At 39.9% G+C, this 26,422-nt stretch overlaps 1 protein-coding gene across 1 annotated transcript; it reads right to left on the reverse strand.

The window, feature by feature from the left end:
* Positions 1 to 744: 744 nt before the first annotated feature.
* Positions 745 to 26,164, reverse strand: LOC139733073 (major facilitator superfamily domain-containing protein 6-A-like). The gene is made up of 6 exons (XM_071643915.1): positions 25,705 to 26,164; positions 6,143 to 6,985; positions 5,299 to 5,751; positions 3,291 to 3,503; positions 2,116 to 2,430; positions 745 to 908 (listed from the first exon to the last, which is right to left on the reverse strand). The coding sequence occupies exons 1-6, from the start codon at positions 26,162 to 26,164 to the stop codon at positions 745 to 747; spliced, it is 2,448 nt and encodes an 815-aa protein (XP_071500016.1).
* Positions 26,165 to 26,422: the final 258 nt, after the last annotated feature.

Here is a 26,422-nt window from a genome sequence, read left to right on the forward strand (position 1 = left end):
ATCTCTTGACGACCAGACTGTGACAACTTTCATGCAAATGCATTCAAGGTTTTCATGATTTCAACAAGAGTTAATGTGATGCTGGGTGCATCACATATCTCTTGTAAAAAAATCACTCTACACATTAGTGTAATATTTCAATCGAGAATACCGCAAGAGGTGAGGTTGCAGTAGTTGAGGAACACACTGTGCTTGTGCAATTATAAATTACTGAGTCTGCTGGTCTCGGCTCAGCTGTGTGATGTTACAGCTTGCTAGAGCAAGACCTGGACACTAGTCAGAGGATCATGAACACCTAGAAATCCAGATCAAACAAGTTTTTGACAAATGTACCTTTTCAAGTTTTGTTCTGTATCACAAATATCCCGTGTATACGCAATGTACATAAAGTTCTTTGTTCATTTTGATGGAGGTGAAAATAAAGTTGAAAGATGAAAGATGAAATGTGAGATGTTGCTTGGACTATATGCCTGCAAGATCTGTAATGAAACCAAATTCATCACTTTAAAATGCACAGGTGGCTTTCTCACAAGACATTGAAATAGGTCACACAATATTTAAATGTCGTTCCAAAGAGTGTAGATTCACGAAGTATTCAATAGGTGTCCATGTCTCAAATCCGCATTGAAAATCTCAACACATATACTCCTCAGCATTTGAAATCTCGCAGTATTTCAGCACAAGTGTAAACAGCCCCGTTCACTCTTCATTTGAAACACACCCTACACTTTTCTCCCCCCTAAATCAAACATTTGCAGAGTGAATGACTGCATTGGTGTCGTTATGGCTGGTGGTCTCACTCTTCATCTGCAGTCCTGTGGTAAACACCATCTCCTCCTCCTCCTCCTCCTTGGTTTTCTTCTCAGTTCTCTCAGCATCCGTCCAGTTGACCGCATCAATTGGGACATCTATCCACAAAGTTTATGAAGAACAATTGAAATTTGTTTAAAGTAAAAGTAATGTATATGAATATATGTGAATATATATACAACCTGCATATATATTGGCACATCACAGCTACTGTATATGCCATATATTTAGCAAGTCTCAATTTTCGAAAATCAGGACTTCCCGATGATTTCGCAAGTGGTTAAACTTGTGATCATAGAGTACTGTATGAAAGGAGAAATACATATGTTCATGTCATTCATATCAGGATCAGAGTCATTATTTTCGCTTGTCTTTAATTTCGCGAATAGCACCTGACTCGCGAAATTCGCGGAAATAAAAACCTTGCGAAATATTCAGTGTATACAGTACTGCACAGTTATCCTTGTCAACAAACAACTTGTCATAGACACAAATTACAATTCATGTCTGCCAAAACATTTTAAAAATGTCTTCCTACATGACTGCATAGGCATGTAGTGTATATATCATACTTGATCATCTCTGCAGGCAGAAGCTTCTAATCTAAAATCCATGTGCAAATGTGATCATCACATCCCCCTTTTATGGCATATTTTATTGATAACTAACTGCCATGAAATATGACATCTTCTCAGTTCTGCCAAACTGAACATTGTGCCAACACAACTGTCATAAATGATATGTTATCCTTTCACACAAAGCTGTAAACCTGTCAGAGATCAAAGTAGAGAGGGATTGGTATATTCCAGGATGAAATATTCCAGAGATTAAGAGATTGAAATATTCTAGGCAAGATACATACAGAATAGACACAAGTACTAGTGGGAGAGTAACATACGACACAAGGATAGAAATCAAATTTAGAGACTTTATAGCCGTACACGATGAAAGCCCCTCTTCTAAGTATGGAATGAAGTTGCTTTGTGAAATCATTTGTTGTTTTGCTGTAGGTCAGTAAATTATTAGTTTATCAAAGTTATATATTTATTTTTTTGTATATCTAATGAGGCCCCAAATATTAAGTTTGGCTTACTGGGTATCCTCCTGAATATGGCAGTTTGATTTTTCCTTTTATCATATCTCTGTATCCTCTCACAATGATTTCTTTATCTCTCAAGCACAAAGTTAGGCATGATAAATGATGAATCAATGTGTATTTTTTTCTCAAGTGATATGTTGATTTGTACCATGCAGAAACAATAAATGAAAATGAAATGAAATTGTCAACCCATCACTGGTGCTCACCTTTCTTTTTCCTGTCTCTTTCTTCTCCTTCTTTTCCTCTGTCTACTTTTTCCTCATCTCCTCCTCCTCCTCCTTCTCCTCCTCCTCTCTCCAGCTCTTTGTCTTTGGATCCCACCTCCACCTCCTCCCCCACTTCCTCCTCCTCCTCCTCCTCCTCCTTCTGCGCCCCTGATCTCTTCCCTCTCAGCAAACACTGAGTGAAACTGAAGTAGATCACCAGCGCCACAATGCACATGGAGCCCACACACCGGAAGAGCACCCTGGCTCCATGCTTGTGGTAGATCATGCCTCCAATAAAGTTGCCTATGCCAGCACCTAGGACGTAGAGACAGAATCGTGTTTGTTTTTCATCAAATCTGGAGAATTCTGTTGTAGTGGCACCAGACTTTAACCATAGGCAAGTCAATAAAACAAAACAGTTTCCCCTTTTTTTTCTTCTTATCTCTTCCATTTTCTGTTCTTTCATTGAGTTCACTTTACTACAGTCTCCCCCCCCCCCTTCTCCAATGCAAGCCAGTAATTGCAACAATGATTATCAATACTCTTGTCTGCCTTGTCTTTCCAAATAGCTGTGCAGTCCTGCTACAAAGTTTATGTACAAGGTGTTGTTCAAAGTTTTTCTTTCCTTAACTTTCAATGCATTAATCAATTTTAATATTCACTACATGAACTACAGTCCTAGTTTGGGGATTTTCCAATCAAAAACATGCAGTTGATAACCAGGAATATATGGTTTATTCTGTCTTTGCACCACGATGTGAGATGTTTAAAGGTCCTGTTTACCTTTGGGATCAGTGATTTTAAAAATGTTCAAGATATCACATTTGATTCATATGTGTAGATCAGTTGTATCACAAAACATCCTACCATATAAGATTTTTGCAACAAAGCCTATATAAGGAGATATCACTATTTTTCTCATTAAACCATGACTGTAGATGGTTTGGCCTGAAAACATTTTTATTATAACTATTGTTCACATTTTGTATATTTAACAACACTCAACATCGATTATACTGGTACAAATTATTTCATTGGTTGTTTCTATCCTCAACTCAAATTTTAGAACTATTTTGAAGTACTAATGCTGGGTTTTTGTTTCATCTGCAAGTGATAAATTATGACTTTAAAATCTAGAAAGTCAAACCAGAAGAAGAAAAAAAAAACAGACTTACCAATTCCCATGAATGAACAGGCAACTATCGACTGCAGAGTGGCAGCCATGCCTTTAGGAGCCACTGTATTGGCAAAGGCAGTGAACATCGGCCAGGCCAGGCCATAGGTGACCCCATGGAGAAGCTGGACAGGAAGAATGAACCAAGGGTTGCGGACGAGGGAATAGCCGAAGTAACGGATGACGTAGGCTATCAGCGTTATGTACATCACACCTGGAATATGGGCAAGAGATTTGGTAGTAAGAAACGGCATCACGGTTTTATGCATTAGGAACATGGGAAATCACTAACACACTTGCCATTTCCACTTTAATAAAATTTGAGATGATAATGCTATTGGATTGGAAATTAATATCAGTCGTGTATATATTTTACTTAAAGCATACAAAATTACAGCTTCATCTAACAATCCCCTTATAGTTCTTGCTATTAACTTTTACATCCTATTCTTTGTCCAATTTGTCGCAGAGAGCACCACTGGTTGAGATTACACTTGAACATCTTCAACTAAAAGCCTCTTTTCACAGTAAACAATTCTTAAGTCGTGTCCTTTCTTTCCATTATTTGAATGGGTTAGGAAAGTCCATTTGTGTAGAATTATATATACAATGTGTCATGTCAACCCAATGAGGACAGGCAGATTTTGCTACAACACGCATTTTCCAAAGACACTTGCCCATGCATACTAGGGACTCATCCTCAACAGGTTATGGTTTGAGTTTTGTTCTTTCAGAATTTGCCTTTATTAAATATCTATGTCTGCCACTTTGTTTGGTAGTTCTGTAATGCAGGATCACATATATCATGGTGATGTGTTATCAGATATTACCACAAAACAATATTTTTTCTCTTCTTTACTGATGTACACTTAAGATATTGATTTCAGTCTACAGGAATAGTTTCCATACATACAAGTGCCTTTGTGCCATAACATAAAATCTAATGAGTCCTATGATAAAGTCTGTGGGCAAGAATACCAGAAGCTTGTCATGAAAATTTATGGTACGGTACATCTTGCGGAGATACACAGCATTAAAACACTGCAATTCACCTGACCAGTTAGTATTTAAGAAATGTGTGCTAACTGTTATTTGGGTATCACTTTTGATGGACAATTACCTGTTTGTTGAGGAATGAGAGGTCATAGACCTCATAAATTGTGTTTCTGATTATATCATGCACATCTACACAGAGGACTCAACATGTAACAATCCGTTCTGTCTGATATCAACCATTCGCTACTGTGGTTGTGGTTCAATTCAAATAAAATTTCATTTCCAATAACACATGTTTGTTGTTGCATAAATTCAATGAAAACAAAATGTACAATGTATTACAACAAAAAATGCATATATTATGAAACTGATTTTTCAAAATAATTGAATTAATGGAAAAGAGGGACCCACGTAAAAGACAAGCTTGTATGAATGTGGGCCACTAAATACATTGAACTTACAATACAATAAATTTAACTCGTTGAAGACTGGTCCCAAATATACTCTGGCAGGTGTTTATGGGAAATGCATGTTGTAGCAAAATCAGCCCATCCTCAATGGGTTAATATAAATTGAAAATGAGCACAGAAAATGGAATTCCATCAGGACTGGATCCAAAGACCTCCCTCACACTTATCCAAAAGTCAATATCTAGCCTTACAGTTTATGTAATTATGTAATTTTCTGAGCACACGAGCATTACGAGTTACGGAGTCTCTGGGACAAACTTCGTACTGGTATGGAGCTTTCCTTAGCTCAGTCTGTAAGAGCTTCAATCTAGCAGTCGGGTGGTCTTGGGTTTGATCCCATATGGAATCCCATTTTCCCCACACATTTCTCATTCATACTCTATGAGGTTTTGGTAAGTTTCACTTGGTCTGCATTCACTACAACTGAATATCAAGCATCAAGCATCTGAGTAATTTTGATATAGACTAAACAGGGTAGAAGAGGGCAAAATAAATTACATTTTGTATGAACAATTTCAAGATAAAACTGCAGACAAGAATCACCTGAATACCCAGCCCGCTTGATGATATTTCCTGAGAAATACATGAAGGGAATCTCAGCAATAGCGGTAAGAGTCACAGCCAAGCCAAGCAACAGGTAAGGGCTCTTCAGATCCGTCTTCATGAATATGAAAACATATGTGAATGTCATCACAAAGGACATGCCCGTTACCACGACAATGAAGAGGAAAAGGATGATCTCTCCCTTGCACAGGAGGGACTGAAGGTTCTTCTTCATGGCATCTGGCTTCCGGTGCTCCGGCAGCCTCATGTTGTAGACGATCAACCCACAGATGGTCATGCCCACGAGGTAGATGACGAAGGCCGGCTCGAAGCGGTCGGTCTTGGCCCCGGTCAGGTCGGTGTAGACGTCCACGGCCACTCCACCGAGAAATGCAAAGAGACCCCAGCTGACTGCACCCCACACTCTGTGCTTGCCGTAGTCTTTGCGACGGTCTGAGCAGAATCATTGATCTCATTTTAAGGCATCACTTTCACTACTTGTTCAAGGTGAAAATTACACGAAATATATACACTCATTAGCTATACCTGGTATAAATCAGAACTATAAACAGTTAACTTACATCTGAAATGCCAATGATGAATTGCCATTTGAAAGTAATGCGTCAGATTCACAAAATGTGCCTCGACAGTCTGATGAAAATAGGTAATCATTAAGTTTTTACTATATGCTTACATCTTGTTTGTATGGACTACACAACTTCCCGCATTAGATCTAATTTAGATTTCAATAAATTTCATGAAAACACCATTAAAATCAAATTCACTATTATGAATCATATCAACATACTATGAGAAATATTATCAATTTCATACTTCCTCTTACCTTTCAGCAGCTCCATGGTAAATGCATCAAAGAACATCAAAATGTTGCAGTTAAAGGACACAGCAAGAATGCCAAGGAAAATGCAGATGGCAAAGGTAGCCCCCTTCCTCGGGTTGGGCAGATTCTCTCTCACACATTGGCAGCACGCAAGCTGCTGGCAGGAATTACTAACATTCGTAAGAAGGTGATCAGGGACTAAGGCTGGGCTGCTAGTCCCTGTATTACTGTCCGAGAAGTTGGCGGAATAACCATCCGAATCTCTGCCGTTTCCACTAGGGCATACCACGCTGAACACAATGAGGGCACCATCAGCAGTGTCTTCGACAGATGTTCCGGCACACTTGTGACACGCCACTTCCTCATCTTGTCCGAAACAGATCACCAAATTACCATCTCTTACACTCCTCCTGGCTTCTTTACCAGCTTCACACAGCTCTGTGCACTCGGCGGTACTTGAACTGTTGGTGGTATTCCTAGCATCTCCTCTTATTGAGCGCCGGTGCATCAAGTGGTCATTGCTGAGCTCATTGGCGCACACCAATCCCTGGTCTTCTATTCCCGCTTGCAATGGGCACTCCCTAGCAACATCGGCCACCAACGAATCCGGGTGAACCCCAGTCATGGCAGGCACAAAGAGGAAGATGAAGTAGAGTATGCCGGCACCGGCAATGGCCACTGTGGTGGCCAACCTGTGCTTGCTGTACCGGTCAGCGAGGGTGCCCCACAGGGGACTGAAGATGAATGTCAGGATAGGCTCAAGTGATCGCAGGAGGCCAACCTGCCACACTGTAAGTCCGATGTGGATGAAGAATACTGAAATGAAGGGTAGCATGCAGGCGAAGGCTTTTAGAGAGAAGAGAGGGGAGAAAAAAAGAAGAAAACCATCACACAATGTACAAATGAATAAGTTTTGCATTGAATTCATTTTTAAAGCACAATTAAGAGGTGGATTTCCTTAATTCCACCTCAAGACCAATCCACAATTCTAGGATCAAAGTATCTGAATGCTGTGCGAGACAATTTGACTTGGAATATAGATATCATTGGACTGTCTTGTGGAAAAAGGGGAAAAGAGATGTAATATTTCTTTTAATGTGAGTGAGTTGGAGTAGCTACGACACTGGACATTCATTTAATGTCCTACCTGAGGGACAGCATGTTTTGCCTCATACTGGAGGTGGTGGTATGATACATGCAACAGTGCTCAGCTAGACTCCGCTATCAAACGTGGGTCCTTACGTTAATGGAGGCAGACGTGCTACCAATGCAAAGTGAGCCAAATCACCATCCCTCACAGATCATATTACCTCATTGGATAATAATCTTTGTCATTGTTATACAAACATTTTGGAAGCAGAGAAGAATGATAGGGTTATGCTACTATTTCGAAACATGGGACAAACAAGCAGAGAACTGATGAATTGTGAATTCAGAATTATGAGGGCACCCTCAGAAGAGAAAGATAATGATAAAAATGAATAGCACAGGGAAGGGGTGTCGCAGAAACGCTTTATGATTTATTAGCCATTCCTTGAACACCAGCTTCCCTATTCAATTCAATTGGAGAAAGATGAATAATGCCTTTTGCTGTGATCATTTTCTTTGTCCCTTTTTCTGTGTCTTCAGAGTGGAGCTTGAATTTTCTTTTTTATTTTCTAACTTTCTCCTTAACTCAATAATACAAAATAAGTGTGACCGACACCTTAACTGCTTAGTCAAATCTACCACTATGGGAGAAGGTTGTTCGAAAAATCTTTCTGCATACATCCATATCACAAAAGAATGGCAGGAAGTATAAAAGTATGGATTCGAAGTCGGATTGATAGCTTAAGGATTGCCCCCACCACACCCCCACCCCCATCTCTCCCACACAGATGGCATACCAGTACCTCAGACAAGAGGCAGTGGAAAAAAAAAAGCTTGTCTGCCATTACATTCACACATGGTATATTCCTATAACATGCAATATTATTTCTTTTCATCTTTATTTCAGGAAGGCATGCAATAAAATTGATGAAAAATTTATCATTATAAACACTGAAAATCAGCCAGGTGCATGTTCACTCAATCTCACTCACGTTTATGGTTTCCTATTTACACAGAATCTAATTCCCCCCCCCCCCCCCCATTTTTCAAAGATTGAGGGACCTAATATGTCCAGAGAAGTCAAGCATTTTAATCTCCTCCAATGCTGTGAAAACATACATGTGGATGGCTACAATATTCGACATTGCACCACATATTGAATGCCCCCTGACTAATGGGACCTTTCAGACTTATAAAAATCTTATGTTGTAAGTTTGACTTCAAAGTTTATCAATCCTTTCAGACCTACAAAAGGTCTTATGTTGTAAGTTTGACTTCATAAAGTTTATTAATCCTTCTACGATATGTCAAGCAAATCAAAAACACCAATTCTTTGTATGAATTAGATGTTTCTTGATCAAGTTTTGCTCCAAATTGACCAGTTTGACTTGTAACACACAATTGAGGAGATTTAGCTTTACTTAACCTTTTAATCATTCACCATTGTGATTAAAGTGAATGTTAGTGTATTGTGGAATGAAACTCAAAATGTGGATTGACTGAATGCAGCAATATTATCATAATACATCAACAAAGTTTAAAGAAAATTGGACAATCTGTTTGAGATACAATCTTTTTTTTTTTAGTTTCAGTGCAGCCATCTGGATGAGGAGACTGCTAGAGTTGGTGACATTACATACTACAATATCAAAAGGAAGTATAATAAGAATTCCACAAATCTTTATTTGTTACTGACATACGATAAGTGTAATATCATTTCCCCCAACTTTCTAAAAGAAGTTGGTTAAGCGCTCTTTCATAATGCTAGAAAAGTGAAAATAATTATGTTGAATCTTCTTGATATTTTTATAAATCATCACAATGTGTTGTAGTCTTCTCATCCATTGATGGCTGCGCAGCAAAACTTGAAAAATTCCCAGCTCTTGAATGAACTGTCAAAAATTCCTCAAATTTCACTGATGTGTTCTACTAACATTCCTGCATTCACGCAATCCACTTGTATAACTGGGTTTCATCACTCTTAATCATTCAACATATGCTGAATAAAATGCACTCTTTCATGTGAGAGTATCACAGAATGGAATTTTTTAATTGCCAGATGGAGGAGTTATAGTGACAACTAGAAATATCACTTAAGGTGATTAATACCCCCACCCCGTGACGACAGTCTTACCCAAGGAATGATCTTTCCTTGATCTTCTGCCATTTAAATGCCGTTACCATGGCAACGCAGCTTCCGACACGTCCGAAAAATATGTCTTGCACATCTTCCCACCAAGACTATTGTGTGTGCCACATTTCATAAGCTTTTGTCAAAAACTGAGGAAGTAGTTCAATCCACAAGATCTTTCCTTGATCTTCCGCCATTAATATGCCATTACCATGGCAATGCAGCTTCCGACACATCCAAAAAATATGTCTTGCACATCTTCCCACCAAGACCAATGTGTGTGCCACATTTCATGAGCTTCAGTCGAATACAGAGGAAGTAGTTCAATCCGCAAGATCTTTCCTTGATCTTCTGCCATTTATATGCCGTTACCATGGCAACGCAGCTTCCGACACGTCCGAAAAATATGTCTTCCACATCTTCCCACCAAGATCAAGGTGTGTGCCACATTTCATAAGCTTTGGTCAAAAAACTGAGGAAGTAGTTAAATCCGCAAGATCTTTCCTTGATCTTCTGCCATTAATATGCCGTTACCATGGCAACGTACTTTCGGGTACTGTCAAAAAATGCGTCTTGCACATCTACAACCAAAGGCACACATCTGTACCAAGTTTCATGGAAATTGGGCAAAAACTGAGGAAGTAGTTTGCAACACAAAATTTTCCATCATTTTGGCTCATAATATGTGAGCTGTTACCATGGCAACATACTTTTTGTCACTGTCAAGAAATGTGTCATGCTGACCTATATCCTAAGACAAACATTCAATACCTTGGTATGAATTCCATGAGAATTGGAAGAACACTGATGAAGCAGTCTTGCCATGAAGCATTTTGCCCTATATTTTACCGATAACATGCCGTTACCATGGCAACGCACTTTTTGCCACTGCAGAAATATGTGTCTTGCACATTAACATATTCAGATGAACATCTGTAGGCCCTACCTAATTTCATAAAAATTGATCAAAAACTGTGGGAGGAGTTCGCGACGCAAGATTTGTACCCATTTTTGCCCATAATATGCCGTTACCATGGCAACGTACTTTTGGGTACTGTCAAAAAATACGTCTTGCACATCTACAACCCAAGGCACACATCTGTGCCAAGTTTTATGGGAATCGGTTGAAAACTGAGGAAGTAGTTCGCGACGCAAAATTTGCAACGGACCGACCGCCTGACCGCCCGACCGCCCGACCGCCCGCTGATTCCTATATACCCCCTTCAAACTTCGTTTGGCGGGGGTATAATTAAAGTTTTAGTTACTGAATACTCTACACCTGAATTGGAGATTCATGACAAAATTTAATTTCAGATGAGAGGAAATGGGTACCGTAGTCTAAGACCACTAACTCTGTATGCTGTGTTCTTGCTCGTTTGGTTCATGTTCATGTCCCTACTTCAAGTGCACCCAATGGATTCCAGGGCAGAGTGACATGCAGCAACCATACACACAGAAAAACATCTAAATAGCCAAGTTTGCCTCCAGACTCGTATCTTATTTCACTGCCTTAGAATGAACAGCGGTGGATAAATCACATCCTCCCTGATTTCCCATGGGAGTGTTTTATCGGTGCAACTGTCTGCTATAAACAAGAGCAGCACATTTCATCTCACCTTCCGTTCCCAGTGAAAGAAAGTGTTTGCAGAATTGGACAGCTAGGGAATGTTATCCTAGCAATTCAAGATGTGGTGATTGTTCTTTTGAGAAACGATGTTCACTTACAGCCAGAGTGTGGTAACAATGTCAAATGCATGAACAAGTGAACTTGACGTAATGTTTTAACTATCACAAAGCCCATAAACATTGTCTACCTAAAAAGGTCTGCAGCTCCCCCCCCCCCCCCCCCATATTTGCTTTGAAAAAAAAAATCAACATAAATAACAAACCCACTGACACAAATAATTTTTGCCTTGGATCCCTTCCAAACCAGGAACAGTAAGACGAACCAATAACCCCCCCCCCCCCCCCACACACACACACACTTTCAGTCAGATAGCCACCTTAACAAAAACATTCTGTTTGTACGTATACAAAACAGTCTGTACTTTTACACATGCATGCACGCATATTTGTACATGTCTACTCACAAGTATGCAGGTACATAGACCCCGTTTACAGTGCGGAGCTGGACCGAGCCGCGGCCGAGCCGCGGCCGAGCCCGGCCTCAATTGTGGGGCCGAGCCCCGCAATTCTGTCCGTTTACAGTGCGGGGCTCGGCCAGGGCTTTTCATTCAAACCTTTCAATATTTTGTCGTAGTGGCACTCTGCTTGTAAACAAACGCAATTTGGTATAGTCTGGTTTTCAGACCCTTTGCCAACTGGATTCCGTGGCGACAAAGTCGCCATTCGGGCAAAGGCCTTTGCCGAAGGAAAAATCCTTTGCAGGACAAAACCATACTAGTTTTCGACGTTGAGGGGGTTGATATCCTGAATAGCAAAATAGTATGGGCAGAGGGTCTGGAAGCCAGACTAAAATTGGCCGCGCATTTGGCCTAGTTTGCGTTTACACTGAGAAAAGACCGGGACCACATCCAGAGCGTGGCCTAATGCGCGGCCAATTTTGGCCGCGCATTTGGCCTTTTGTGCGTTTACAGTGAAATGAAGGCGGGCTCGGCCGCGGCCCAGGCGCGGCCCAGCCTCGCACTGTAAACGGGGTCTAGGTCATCAAGTCTTTCCTTTCTGTTTACATTCAAAAGTTTTCTGAAGTATGTTTTCTGTTCTTTTCACACTGCCAGCTAAACTGGAAACTAATCATATTCTGGAAAAAAAAAAAGAAATAGGGTGGACAAACATTCCCATAAGTCAACCTTACACAAATTGAGCATAAACATAATGAACATGAAAGTTCATATGACATTGAAGGAAATGTCTTCCTAGAAGATAAGTTATTTTCAATGAACGAAATGAGAAATATGATGTGAAAATAAAAGACAGCAAGTGTGTGAAATCAGACTAAAAATAAAGGATGCCCATTTGTCAATCAATCTTATGAAGGGAAGTCCAGTGCGAATCTATTTAACCCGTTCCTCATAGAAACCTGGCATACCAGAATCCCAAAAGCTAGACAAGAGTGTTTGCATTTGTGGCATAAATTCACATTGATTTGTGTTATCTTGACCACAAAAATGACTTTGGTTTCAATGATTAGAGTTTCGTCTGTCAGCATTTGTTCTTTTTCTGTATAAAAACTCTATGTAAATTTTGTCTAATTTACTTTTTTTCAATGTAGTAAACACTAGTTTTGCCATAAAACACATTATGAGGACATACATAGCCATCGAGGCTGAGCTCCCTAGATTTTGACTTATTGCTGACCCCATTTGGGTGCCCTTATAGTGTACCAGGTATAGCAAAAGAGTTTGTGAGCCAATCAGTAAACACTCTATTCGTACCTCACATCTGCACCATTTCTGCATTGTTCAATGGCACGTGCTGTTGACTGTGATAAGGGGATACATGTACCGCTTGACTGCTTTTGCAGAGGCGGATGTACCAACCTGCCTGTTTTCTGTCAACGGGGAAAAAGAAATCTCAATCGGGGCAATGAAAGTTCTCAGAGAGTTGAGGGAGGAACGGTTAAAAGCCATCCCAGTCATGTTACCATGATATCAGTTAAAGGGAAATTCTGGACCAGTTATAAGAGCTAGTCTGATAATGATGCAAAACATCTAAAGTTTGATCAAAACCTGATACAAAGTTTAGCTTATCTTAACATATTGAAACATTTCTTGAATAGTTGATAGGAATATTCAGATGAGTGAATTAATGATGTCATTACCTCATGACTTGCCATATAGCTTGTATGGTGTGTAATATCTGATTTTTCATAATGACTTTGTACATGATCAATGGAAAATTATGATGTGAAGACATCATCAGCTCCCTCTTTTACATAGTCAAATCAAGTATTTGAGAATTCTTTTGCATAAATTAGGGAAACTTCACAATTTTTGAACTTTCCTAGTTGTTATCCAAATTTTTACATATATTCACAGTTGTGCTTACAAAATTTTACCCTTTCTTTTCATACTAACTTTTAACTAGCCCAGAATTCCTATTCAAGGGTCAATGGCACAAAACATCTCAAAACACATTCATGATCAAAGGGTAAGTGTAATAATATTTGAAGTGTTGTTTGCATCCAAATTTGGAAAAAGAACCACAACAAATCTCAAGCCTCTGATTAAAACCCTCAAACAAGGAAGAAGAACATCTCCCTGTGAGAGTTCTACTCCAAGTTTAGTTGGTCATTGTCAGTGATTGTTTGCTTCTAATGAGGCAATGTAGAAATCTCCAGTTAAGCCTCAGAGTGGAGTTGGGGGGGGGGGGGAGTGGAGTGGAGTGGGGGAGAGGGAGTGGAGTGGGGGAGGGGCCTGAAGCATGGTACCATCTGACTGGCAATAAATCAAGGACATCCCTCAGCACTGATGTACGCAGACGGCTTTCACACGTACCAAGAGTGCGTAAGTTGAATGACAAATGTAATGATGCACCACTAGAATCAAGATTCAAATTAAGCAATTTGGCCATGTGCCTGCAAATTGGAATCGTGGTTGGTGATTTGAATCTTAATTTCAATCATGATTCAAATGATGGTCCAAAGGTGTTTTCCACTCATGATTCTCCAAAATTATGGAATGAAAAAATTGACCTCGAAATCATGCTGGGGGGGGGGGGGGGGGGGGGGTGCAGAGCTTATGGTGACCTTTCAACCACTTCTGCATAAAAACCACGCTCCTCAAATGCTCGCAGTACAGTCAAAGCTGGCACTACTGATCACTTAAGAGTGATTAATGCAAGGGCGGATCCAGGAATTCCGTAAAGAGGGGGCGTGTTTGCAAAATTAATTTTATTTCTTTTGTTTCAACAAAAAATAAAGGGGGGCGTGCGCCGGTTGAGGTCCTCCCTGGATCCGCCCCTGATTAATGGGAGGTCTGAAGGAAGCCACACCTCCCCTCCTCGCTCCGAAAGTCAAAACTGCAGAATCTGAGAAGCCTTCCTCAGTCATGTGTAGGGCTTTTTACACTTTTGCTTAGTCCCGTACCAACGGTGGGGCTAAGGTGGGGGGGGGGGGGGGGCCTTAGCCCCACCATTGGTACCGGACTTTCTTTAGCCCACTTTCTGTTTACACTTGTTTTTGCCAAAGTGGGCTAGCCCCACCGATAATCCCGTACTATCTGGCCCTGCAAAATAGCAGGGTTAGCACCGCAATTGCAGTGCTAACCCCGCAATTGCGGTGCCAAGCAAGCGAGTGTAAACAGAACGAAAAAATAATCCGGGGCTAAGCCACAGAGACGAAGTCCGACCCCCACTGACCAATCAGAAACGAGGTAATCAAGTGCTGCCGGTGCGTGCGTGTACTTGTACAGTGCACAGCGTAATCATGAATATTCATGTGATTTGGAAAGTACCGGACTAAGAAATACGAGTGTAAAAAGGTCCATTTTCTCCTTAGCCCAGGACAAGAGCTTGGTACAGGATTTATAGGCGAGTGTAAAAAGCTGAAAAAATTGGTACGGGACTAACGATAGTCCTGGGTCAGAGAAAGTACGGGGTTAAGAAACACAAGTGTAAAAATTAAGGGCTTGTGTGGACACTAATCCAAATCATAATTGTAATTCAGCATTGCAATTACGTTTCTCGACCAATATGAAACAGCCTTAGAGATAGCTCTAATGGATGCTGTTCTCAGCAAAGGTATACAACCATGACATATTATGATCCCCCTTTACATTGACCATGGACCCTACCCATTCACTGCTCTACATTAGCAGTGGCCAATGGCCTTGGGCCACTAAAACTTGACGTTGGGCCACCAAATTTCTAAAAAGGCTACCTTTTGGTGCCCAATCAGGAAGCTAAAAAATTTACAATAGATTGTTCTATTTCTTTTTATTTTGGGCCAATCCTACATTTCTTTTTCATGCCATCTAAATTTCAAATTTAAAGCTTCTCATGATGAAAATGGGCCATCAGAAAAAAAAGTGTCAAGCCCTGCGCTTGGATAATTTCACTCATTATCATTATTATCATCATTATTAGTTGTGATGACACCTCCACCTAAATCAAAGGTGACCAAGTATCTTAAAAGTCACACATGCAAACTGCAAATCACAGATATCAACCTCTATAGCTAGCTCTGTGCGTACATCAGCTCACCTGCCTAAGCAGGGCAGTAGCCCATTTCCCACACCACTGAAAAGCTGTTGTGATTTCTGCAGTTCTGCAGAGTTTCTGGCCGAAATTTTGTCAGATCAGCACGTTATGCAGGCTTAACAAGTGGGAAACTTGTATTTGTTTTGTTTTGTTTTGTTTTTACTTTTTTGTGGGGGGGGGGGGGGGGTGGGTTATGTTGGAGTTTGAAAAGGGGGTTAATCACAGGAAACTTTTTAGATGAAAGAAATTCAGCAGGTGCAATTTGTGTGGCCCCACTAAAATTTACCCCTATTGGGAAGAGTTTGGGGAAGATAGATTGTTTTCAATATTCTTACACCTGTTACATTTTTGTAATTCATGGTCTAGTCCTTGACACAGAACTTGAGAAAAAGTCTTGGCCCCACAAACACAGCAAATCTCATTACGTTGATGTTCCCAGGGCAAGAGAAACTATGAGGATGGTAAGTATAAAGAGTTCATAATTAAAGTCAATGTATCTGTTTCATTTTTAGACATATAGGTACCACAACTTGTAAAAAAAATACACTGTCAACTTATGCGTTGTTGCCATTTTAATAGCTTTCCCTCCATTTTTCTCTCTAACCTGATATAATAATATAAATATAAGTATACTGTATATGTGCATACATATCATGCATGTATACTTTTATGCTGTCTGTTACGAGTATCTAAATAAACCCACTTGCCAATGAAATCTGGACCTTAAATATATATCAAAAAAACATGCATTACATTTGGTTGGGGTTTTTTTACCCTCATAGCTCTTTTACAGCCAAACAACTCATAAATTAAACTGCAGCTAAAACAAATTTTTCTGAAAACACAAATGCCTATATTATGTTCTCAGGGAAGAGCATTAAACAATAAAATTCTCTCTCCTTTCATTTAAGCCTGCTTGCAGCCAAAAACAAGACTCACACTAGTATACTGTTCATGTGTCATAAAAATACTGGATTTGTGCCAAACACAATAATAGAAAGTTGGCAAATCAAAAGAACTTTGGGGAGCACTTGGCTGACAGTACGTGACAGATTTTGTTGATAGCAGTATATTATCAAAAACAAGATTGTCTAAGATGTAAAGAAATCATTCATGAAATGGGCTACAATTTCTCTCTGCTATTTCTCTTCCTTAGCTTCTTCCTTTTGATTTTTTTTTCCTTTTGTAAATCTGATTCATTGACTGGCCCACATCTCCAAAAGCTTGTCTTTTACATGGGCTTCTCTTTTTTTAATACCACAATAATTTTGAATAAATAGTTTCATACAGGCTATGGAGTTGCTCATTTTCTCTTCCACTTGAAATCTGTTTATATATTTTTTATTTCATTGGTTTGTTGCAATTGTTAAATCTCAAAGAATTTGTGATATTGTAAATAAGATCTAGTGGAATCAAATGATATTGAAATTAGAAAGCATGTTGGCAAGGTACGATGACAGGATCTAGAAGTCAAGTGAAAAATCTTGTCTACATCTTAGAGTTTGCATTTCGCTTTAGAGTTCTTGGTTTGGGTTTGTTTTTGTTTTTAAGCCTGCATTTGCCTGGCATTAGACTACTGGCTCGATATGGCAAAGAGGTCATTTTGAAACAGGTTGTTTAAAGATACAATGGTGAAACACAATGCGAATGTTCTGAGAAATTTTGAGTAAATTTTTGATGCAACAGGGTTTGAAATCCTATAAGCTCGTAGTACACAAACTTAACAAACAAACAACCCATGAATCATCTCAACAGGAAGGAGTCACACCGGACAGGAGGGGAGCTGGTCAAAATCAGCTTATAGTCCTCAAGGGAGCTCTCATCTGATATTTAATTCCACAAGGCTTTATCAATGTATTCTTGGCCAATTTGTCCTTTCAAGGCCTCTGCAAAGAGCAGCAATACCTTAATGATTTTTGTTGGTCGGGTTATATCCCGACGTTGGAAACTGAATCACGTTACAAATGATTTCACATCTTAGGAAGACAGTCATCTCTTCAGGCGATTCCTCATTTGTCTTTTCAAGCTAGCGGGGCAGGGAGTGGGCGATATAATATGATACCATGCATCTGCATTGTACACTTGACTAAAAGAGGAAAAAGAGGGGGAAAAAAATCCTGTTGTCATGGTAACCTGCAGGTACATCTTTCTGACTCTTTCATTTGATTATCTTTCCCCTTAACTGAGCTGTTGTGCTCTTCATGTAGCCCAGGGAAACCACATCTCGGGCGTTTGAATGCCTCTTTTCCGGCCCATCATAGAATATTGACGCAACGCGTGGGCATGAAAGAAAAGAAGGAGATATATAGCAAGGACAGCAAAGCAGTGTCCATCCTTGCCTGATGGCGACATCAATAAAAGTAAAATTGTGATGCAAACAGGAATGCCCACTGTAGCTGTAATGACGGAAGTGCTTCGTACAAACACAAACACACACTCTATATATATTTATCATCAGTGCCTGTGATGGTGGCTTAAAGATTGAAACAAACAACCCTGTTGCACAGGAAATGATGATCATTAACATCTATGAATATCTAGTGATGGTGTTGGAGTGTGCAGATCTTGCTGGCCACGGATATGTTGCGCCTTGCGAGTGATGTTACACACACACACACACACACACACACACACACTTGCAACTATTAGCAACATGGCAATGTGATGAAACGCACTGTTCACTGCCTTGTGTGGGAAGAGAGTTCAAGACTTTGTGCACTGGTTTTGGTTTGCACTCTGCACATTGAATAATTGACTGTGAAATGAAACGTGGTAACATTCAAGTTGGGCAAAATAGAGTTTTGAGGGGAGAATCTTTAATGACAACCCACCTTGGTTACATGACTAAGCTATCCCTGATATGACCAATGTTATCTTTACAGTTAGGCTTATTTGTGATGCCTCAACATACTGTCAAGATAAAGTTACATTATATATTACAGCCAAGAATGCTGCATAATGATATGGTGTGACTGAAAAACTTATAATTGATACTAGTTAATTCAAAAGTGTGATTTCATATTTGAATAAAAAAGGACAATACCATGACATTCTGAAAGTTGTGCTTGGAAACCATAACAACATACTTCCATAAGCTTAAAATGAAATAGAAAAAAATGATCATAAGTAATAAAATGAAAGAAAATAAACAAAATGTAATGATGGTAAAATAGATTAGAACAGAAAGAAGTAGTTAACCGTCTTATGAAAATTTTGTGTTAACACATGAGCTGCCACAAACGGCTGTGAGTATGGTAATGGCATTACATCACTCCATTCACAGTGGTACAAAAACGTACTGCTCATTCACGTATCAAGCTACTACTCTATTTTTTCAATATAGTGACAAAATGGAAGATTAAACGAGAACTTACCGTTTGAAGTTTAATATTAATTTTATGAGTAATTGGAGGGTGAGATTACGTCATATATGAGAGATCCCGCTAGTGCGCGCGCCACTCAATATTAGAAGCAAGAATGTGACCACTGATGTAGGAAGATAACGAGAGATTAAGTTACCGTTTGAAATTTGGGGGAGGGTGAGGTGGGACGTAATCTCACCCTCCAATTACTCATAAAATTAATATTAAACTTCAAACGGTAAGTTCTCGTTTAATCTTCCATTTTATATCGTAATTTTGTGAGAGATTACGTCATATATGAGATTTCAAAGCCAGTGGTTACATTCTCGAGGCAACCCCCCCGAAAAGGGGTAGGAAGCATACCTTACAAGAGGTTCCATTGCAAATCTCATTCAGGTTGAATGCTGCAGAGATATTGTGTCTCCAAGAGTTCACAAGTTCAGGCAGTTCAAGACATGTCTGCCCAAATCTTAGGGCTTCACAGTCTATTTTTTGATAATTGTTTCTACAAAGGTTTTCTCAGCAGGACAGGGCTTGTTGTAGTACTTGCAAAAGGTTCTTTCGTTGGCCCAACCGGCTTGCGCAAGTATTTTAGATACTGGGAAATTTCCCTTATTGGCTGCGGAGGTAGACGCTGCCCGAGTAGAGTGCGCCTTGTAGATCTCTGTATCAATACCCGCAGCCTCCAAAACCTCCTTAATCCAGCGAGCGATTGTTTGAGATGATACCCTGTGATACGGTTTCTTGTAGCTAACAAAAAGGTACCGTTCACTAGCTCTGATTCTGCGGGTCCTGCTGATGTATTCCTGCAAGTACCTGACTACACAAAGTCTCCTGTCTGGCGGGTATGCCTGGAGCTTGACACTGTGTGAGTAATTTCCAGGCTTGCTCTGTTTTAGGAGATCATGAAGGTGAAAGGTGACTGCATTATCTCTTAACACCATACCATCCAAGCTTAGATAGTGTAATGATTGAATCCTTTGTGCTGAGATTAATGCAATAATCACACACAATTTAAGCGTCAATTTTTTCAGGTCCAAAATGTGCGCTGGGGACCAAGAACGAAGAAAATTGAAAACAAGGTTAACGTCCCACATTTCCATGTATCTAGGCTTGGGTGGGCGTAGCTGAAAGACTCCCTTCATAAACCTCTGGATAAAGGGATGGTTTCCAACTGTAAACATAGTATCTCGAAGAATCACAAATGAAGATAGAGCACTCCGTGCTAAGTTTATGACACTGTAACCTGCCCCTTTATCGAAGAAAATGTCACTCAGGAATTCCAGGATAGCTTGAACATCCGAGTACAAGTACCGGTAGTTGCTGCATTTTTTGTCACAAAATGCTTTCCATTTGTTTATGTACACTGCATACTGTTTTTTAGTCCCTTTTCTCCAAGAGGAGGCCATTACAGCAGTTATCCGTGCATTCAATCCCGCATCTCTGAAGGGCTTGCACAGAACCTGCAAGCAAGAAGATCAATCTGAGTGTTTAGTGGGTGAGGAGTGTTAGAAACTGGCAATGTTAGTAAGGATTCACTCCTATGAATAACAAGTGGTTCCTCATTCATCATCCTGTTTAGGAGAGGAAACCATGGCTGGCTTGGCCATTTTGGGACTACTAGTATCCCAGTTGCATTATCAGATTTGATTTTTTGAATGCACTTAGCAACTAAGCAGAAAGGAGGAAATGCGTAAAAGTACCACTTTCCCCAATCGAGAGTAAAGGCATCAACAGCCTTGGCATGTGGGTCGGGCAACCATATGACATAGTTCTCTACCTGCTTGTTAAGTCTGGAGGCAAATAGGTCTATTTCTGGTGTCCCAAAACGTGAAGTTATTTCTTGGAAAACTGTGCGGTCAAGCATCCATTCTGTGCGGTCATTGAAAATTCTAGACATGCGGTCTGCCTCCACATTCAGCTTTCCTGGCAAGTGTGCTGCAGTGACCCAAATTTTACGAGTTTCGCACCACTGCCAAATCTCTCGGGCTGCCCGATCACAGTCAAGGGATTTAATGCCTCCCATGTTGTTAATGTACGCAACAGCAGTACTGTTATCTAGCCGTAACAAAACATGAATGTTTTGTGAATTAGAACAGAAGGACTTGAGTCCCATGCCAGCAGCCAGGGTCTCCAGATAATTAATCTTATTCTCCCTGGCTTTTTGCAGCTCGTCTTCATTCCATCTACCCCCTGTATGGGTGGTATGATCAGATGCCCCCCAGCCTTTGCCACTGGCATCCGTGCACAATTCGAGCATAGGTTTAGGGTGTCGTAAGGGTGAGAAAGTAGACTGCACATTGTCTGTCCACCATTGCAGCTCTTGTTTTGCTTCCAAAGATAGGCTCATTTTTCTGTCAAAATGCCCCTTATTCATTTTGAGTGCTTTGATTTTGTCCCTTTCTAAAGCCCTGTAATAGAGCTGTCCATACTGGACTGCGGGAAATGATGCTACCATTTTCCCGATAATTCTAGCCACCTGCCTGATACTGGGGTTTGCCATTTGCATAAGTTCAGTGCACAAGGACTGTATTTCCTCTGATTTGTTATCAGGCAGTCGAATTGTCATGGCCTGAGTATTGAGAATGAAACCAAGAAATTGTATTTCTTGAGTGGGGCATAGTACTGATTTTTCTGGGTGTACCAAGAACCCAAGTTGTGCAAGGATGCTAGTGGTTTCAAAAACCGTTTGCAATGTTTGATTCTCACTTTCTCCAATAATGAGTACATCGTCAAGGTATCCAATTACTACATGCCCTTGCTCTCTCAGTAATGTGAATACAGGTTTCAGTAGTTTAGTGAATAACCTTGGCGCCGTGCTCAGGCCATTAGGCAGTACTTTGAATTGCCAAAGTTGATTTTTCCAGGAGAACTTTAAGAACTTCCTGTGTGTTGGGTGCACAGGTACTGTATAGTACGCGTCCCGAAGGTCGACTGAAGCTAAGAAGCTATTTTCTGAAATGAGTTCAATAGCAGTATGGATATTTTCCATCTTAAAATGCTGGTACTGGAGATATTTGTTGAGATCAGACAGGTCTAGGATAACGCGTGTACCCCCGTCTTTTCATTACAATTTCTAAAGTGACATCTTCCATACGCAGAGCGCGTTTTGAAAAAGCACTCATCTGAGTGCATAGACAGGTATAGGGCTAATGCACGCAAAGTCTAGTTCATGAGCCCAAAGCTGCGCAGTAATATCTCGGGAAGTAAAAGTAACTCATCAAAATGGAAATGTAGGTCGTACACAAGGAGTAGATGCAGAAATTTTACATTTCTGTACACATTTTACATAGGTACCTTTTGAGTTGAAAATTAGCTGTTTTTCACCTTAGGATTCAGTACTCCGCATAAGGACACACATTTTCGCGCGTTATATGAACGGCGCGGTGCGCGCGAACAGGCAGGGAGAGGTCCCATCAGAATGACCTACTTCGAGACGTAAAAGAACCACTATTCCTGTCGCACAACCAAAAAGTAACTCCTTAAAATGAATAATCATATTCTAATGAATATTCATGTGAAATATCTAGCCAATTGGAAAAACTTTCCCATAGGTACCTCTGCAATATTCATATTCCTTAGCTGCTGACGGAATCTGCCTCTGATACACTGTATTTAACGCGTGCCGCACTTTAGGATACCGCATTCTGATTGGCTAATAGGTTTTCGGGCAATCGGTCACCGCGTGATCATTTCATTAATATTCATCACTACTCACGCCACTGGATCGCTGTGATTGGCTTCATGTAAATGAACCTCAGATTCAAAAATAATGATCTCGCTGCATCGCGATCGGATACAGTGTACTTTGTGACCTCCACACTCTGTACTGTTCATGGCCGCCTTACTACATCGACACTCTTTCCTGTCCACTCATTTACACCACACACTGCACTGGCGTGCTCTGCATCTCCTGCCTTCTATAATCCCTTCCATACACTTTTTTTTTGGACGTACTACTACTACTACTACTACTACGACTCCTCCTCCTCCTCCTCCTCCTCCTCCTCCTCCTCCTCCTACTACTACTACTACTACTCGTACTACTACTCGTACTAGTAGAGTATGACAAAATCAAAATACGGTATATATGCCCATTGAATATTAAAGACAGCTCGCACAGCTAGAAAAGTATTACATCAGTAATATAAAAAAAATATCAATTTGATCATTACAGAATTGACACTTAATCATTCGGATTAGATTTTTGTGTACGGCTATGAATAAACTTCGAACTATTAATCACTTTTCAATGTCGTTGTGTGGCTGAATTGCATAATGTACTTGTATGTCACTGCGCTCTGCACTGTCGTAATTACTTTTTGATTCCGTTGAGTTCGATCCCCCGCCACCCCCCCCCCCCACTCTCTCTCTCTCTCTCTCTCTCTCTTACACACACACACACACACACACACACACACACACACACACACAGGCACACCTCTACCCAGCAAAATCGACACAAGCACATGCTGTATACACATGTCATACACTGACAAAACCTTTTGGACATAAACACAAAACAGTGTATATATGACGGTAGACCAACAGCCATTTGCTTTTATTCAGTCTTTTTTTTTTTTAGTCATCTGCAAAATTACAATACGTGCAAATTCTCTAACAAGATACAGAACTGGTACAAATGCTCTAACAAGAGACAGAATTGGTACAAATCATCTATTGTCTTTATCAATTAAATATTTAGTCCTACAAGGTAGTAGATATCTGCAAAACTATGTGACGGTTTAGAAAAGAATCCAGCGCGTGTGAAATTGAATAACAAGTCATTGTGTCAACAATGTACGGATTAATTTCATGGCAGGATTGTACCTTTGCGCGTAAAACTTGTAACAAAAAAACAGGGGTATATTTTTGCTTATACGAATATAGTGTAATGTATGTACATAATACACTGAAGTTTGGAAAAGCGCTGAACTAGGGGAGCTGTGTGTATAATTGCATTGGCTTGAATGGTTTAGCTAATGAGACGTACAGGATGTTTCACCATTAAGGCTCATCAGTGACTGACCATTTGTTTGTTTTGTTTTGCTTCTTTCATTTATGAGGGAAGAAGACGGCACGAAGGGTTGTATCGTCTTCTCTTTTGAATGCAAAAATACTGGTCAGTGCTGATGAGCTTTCGGGTGAAGCAGGCTGCATGACTCATAAGCTAAACTATTCCAGCCAATACAATTATATTTTTGATGACTTTATCTTTAGGATATTTCGATTATGAGAGAGTCAATTTATACATTTCACGGAGGTTTGGAAAGATTTAAAATGAATTACATTATAATTCACCACATTCCCTAAAAAAAAAAAATAACATTATATAAATTTCATAATCTGCAACGATAACAAGGAACATCATGAAAATTTCAGTTGCTAATATAGTACAATGTATTACCTGTTTGTATCATCATTGTATCAGAGTGCATGTATTCAGAACTACCATTTAGGAATCCATATCCAAAACTCATTTCTATTTCAGAACAACTGGGCCATGTGTTCATTGCTTCTAAGTCGTTTAACTGATATACATGGATATGATTATGAACACTTTTTTAAGTGTGCACGACACAGCACTTTAGCATGTACTGTGAAGGAATACAATAGGTCCTAACAATGATACTGCACTATCATTTGCAAAAATTCAGAACACCTTATAAAAAGTAGAATTTGACCCACAGCTGTACTCTATAAACGTGAGATATGTTTGAAAAAAAAATCAAATATAAACATTTTAAAAATTATTTCAAAATAAAGTTGAAGAAATACTAGTAGTTTGCATAGTTGCAAGCCGTTGTCATTATCATGATTATTGCGTAAAGACTTACGGCTCAATGAAGTGCACATAATGTTCAAGACATACCAGTAATTGAGACCTGCGATCATAGAAGCTAATGCATATTACATCAACGATTCTTTTACGGGCTTTTTAGATGGCATTGTATTCTTTAAATCATATACAATTGGTAGCATTTTGATTGATCCACGGACGGACGGACAACCCGAAAACTTCTCGGACCTCTTCTGGCGGAAGCATAAAAAGTTTGCCATGTACATCCATCATAGTAACATTATTAAACATGAAACGGTGACATTTGAAAATAGAACTTTATACCCTTATATTCTCAGGAAAGATACACAATTATGCAATGTTCTTCAAAGGGTAATTTTTAAGTTTCAAAAAGTTGACTTCCATCAGAACAGTACTGCTCTACTTTGGCAATTGGAAGCAAATGACATACCATCCAATCTGAGTTAGTGATATTTTCATACTCTATCTAGTGCGCTCTTAGTAGTCAATTCTTGTGCATGGACACTCATCCTACCAAGTGATGTGCTGGGCAAGACATCATGACATTACATTGGCGTCAATAAAGAATGACAGAAACATTTATCTTTTTTTTTACAATAACTGTCAGTTTTGTCAATTGCTTCCTTTACCCAAAGTAGGGCAGAGTACCCCAAAGTTTAAACACCTGCGTTTTTCTCCTTTTTTTTTTTGGACATGCATACTATCTTGAACATCAACAACATCTCTGTACTATTATACAAAACGATGAACATAAAGATCCATATTAATTTTTCATTGCTTCTGTATGGTCTGGGTGACTGGATGTGCATGAACCATTTATGATTCATTGTGACATAATTCTACATTTGACAAGTAGCACTATTATGGCCAGCATATTTGCCACACTTTCCACACTTGTAGGATTTTCGTGGAAGTTTTATGCCTTTGTGTGCACGGTAGAGGCGTCTATTGCTCCTTCGCATGATCTGGACTAGTGACTCAACTCCTCTTCGATGATTAGTACCTCTAAAGTACTCCGTTGTTGTCATGTCATTTAATTTTTCTAGTCCCTGAGCATTGAATATGTGGATAGAACCTAGCCTTTCTATGATATCAGCGGCATGTACTACAAAGAGATGCATGTAGGGGGTTGCTATCTTCGAAGTGCAAGCATCTACCAGGTTGTCATACCACTCAACCAAGTCATTTCTCAACTTTGTCAATTTGGCAGGCCTGTCAGGAGACATGGCCTCAGCCTTCTTGAATGATCGAACATCGTCATACAGAACCCTAAACCTGCGCCATGCATTTACCACTACATGTCCGTGTGCATGAGAGTCAACAAGCTTTTCTATGTCATCCAAGACTTTCTCAACTTTTTGTTTTTCTGGTCCTCTCAGATCCCGGCATTTGACCATTTTGGCATCTTTGTCATAAGCCAGAGGAGCACCACGCACACCTGCTTTCTTCAAGATGTCTTCCATCTTAGCGCATCTTTTCATTTTTTCAGGAGCATAACACCTACTCACTGATCCAATTTCTTGCAAGTCAAGCTCGTTGATCATCTGAATAATCTTCTTCAGTAACCTGTCTGTGATTCTAAGATACATGTGCAACGTATCAAAAACTACGTTCTCCGTTCCGATCGACTTGAATATAGGATCTCGTACACAGGAATATCCCTTTTCACCGATTCTCCTGGGCTGTTTTGGAGCTGTAACATGCAAATGTTGACTATCAAT

This window comes from Diadema antillarum, unplaced genomic scaffold, assembly GCF_040938485.1.
Source record: "Diadema antillarum isolate AM-2024a unplaced genomic scaffold, OU_Dant_1.0 seq00000460_RagTag, whole genome shotgun sequence".
NCBI classification, from domain to species: Eukaryota; Metazoa; Echinodermata; class Echinoidea; order Diadematoida; family Diadematidae; genus Diadema; species Diadema antillarum.

Excerpts from the sequence above, each read along its gene's own strand:
- LOC139733073 (XM_071643915.1), bottom strand. The coding sequence starts at position 26,164 with ATGGAAGACATCTTGAAGAAAGCAGGTGTGCGTGGTGCTCCTCTGGCT. Across the intron at positions 6,986-25,704 it reads AACAACGGAGTACTTTAGAG|CCTTCGCCTGCATGCTACCC; the intron begins GTACTAATCATC and ends TCTCTCTAAAAG. Across the intron at positions 5,752-6,142 it reads TACCATGGAGCTGCTGAAAG|ACCGTCGCAAAGACTACGGC; the intron begins GTAAGAGGAAGT and ends GATTCTGCTCAG.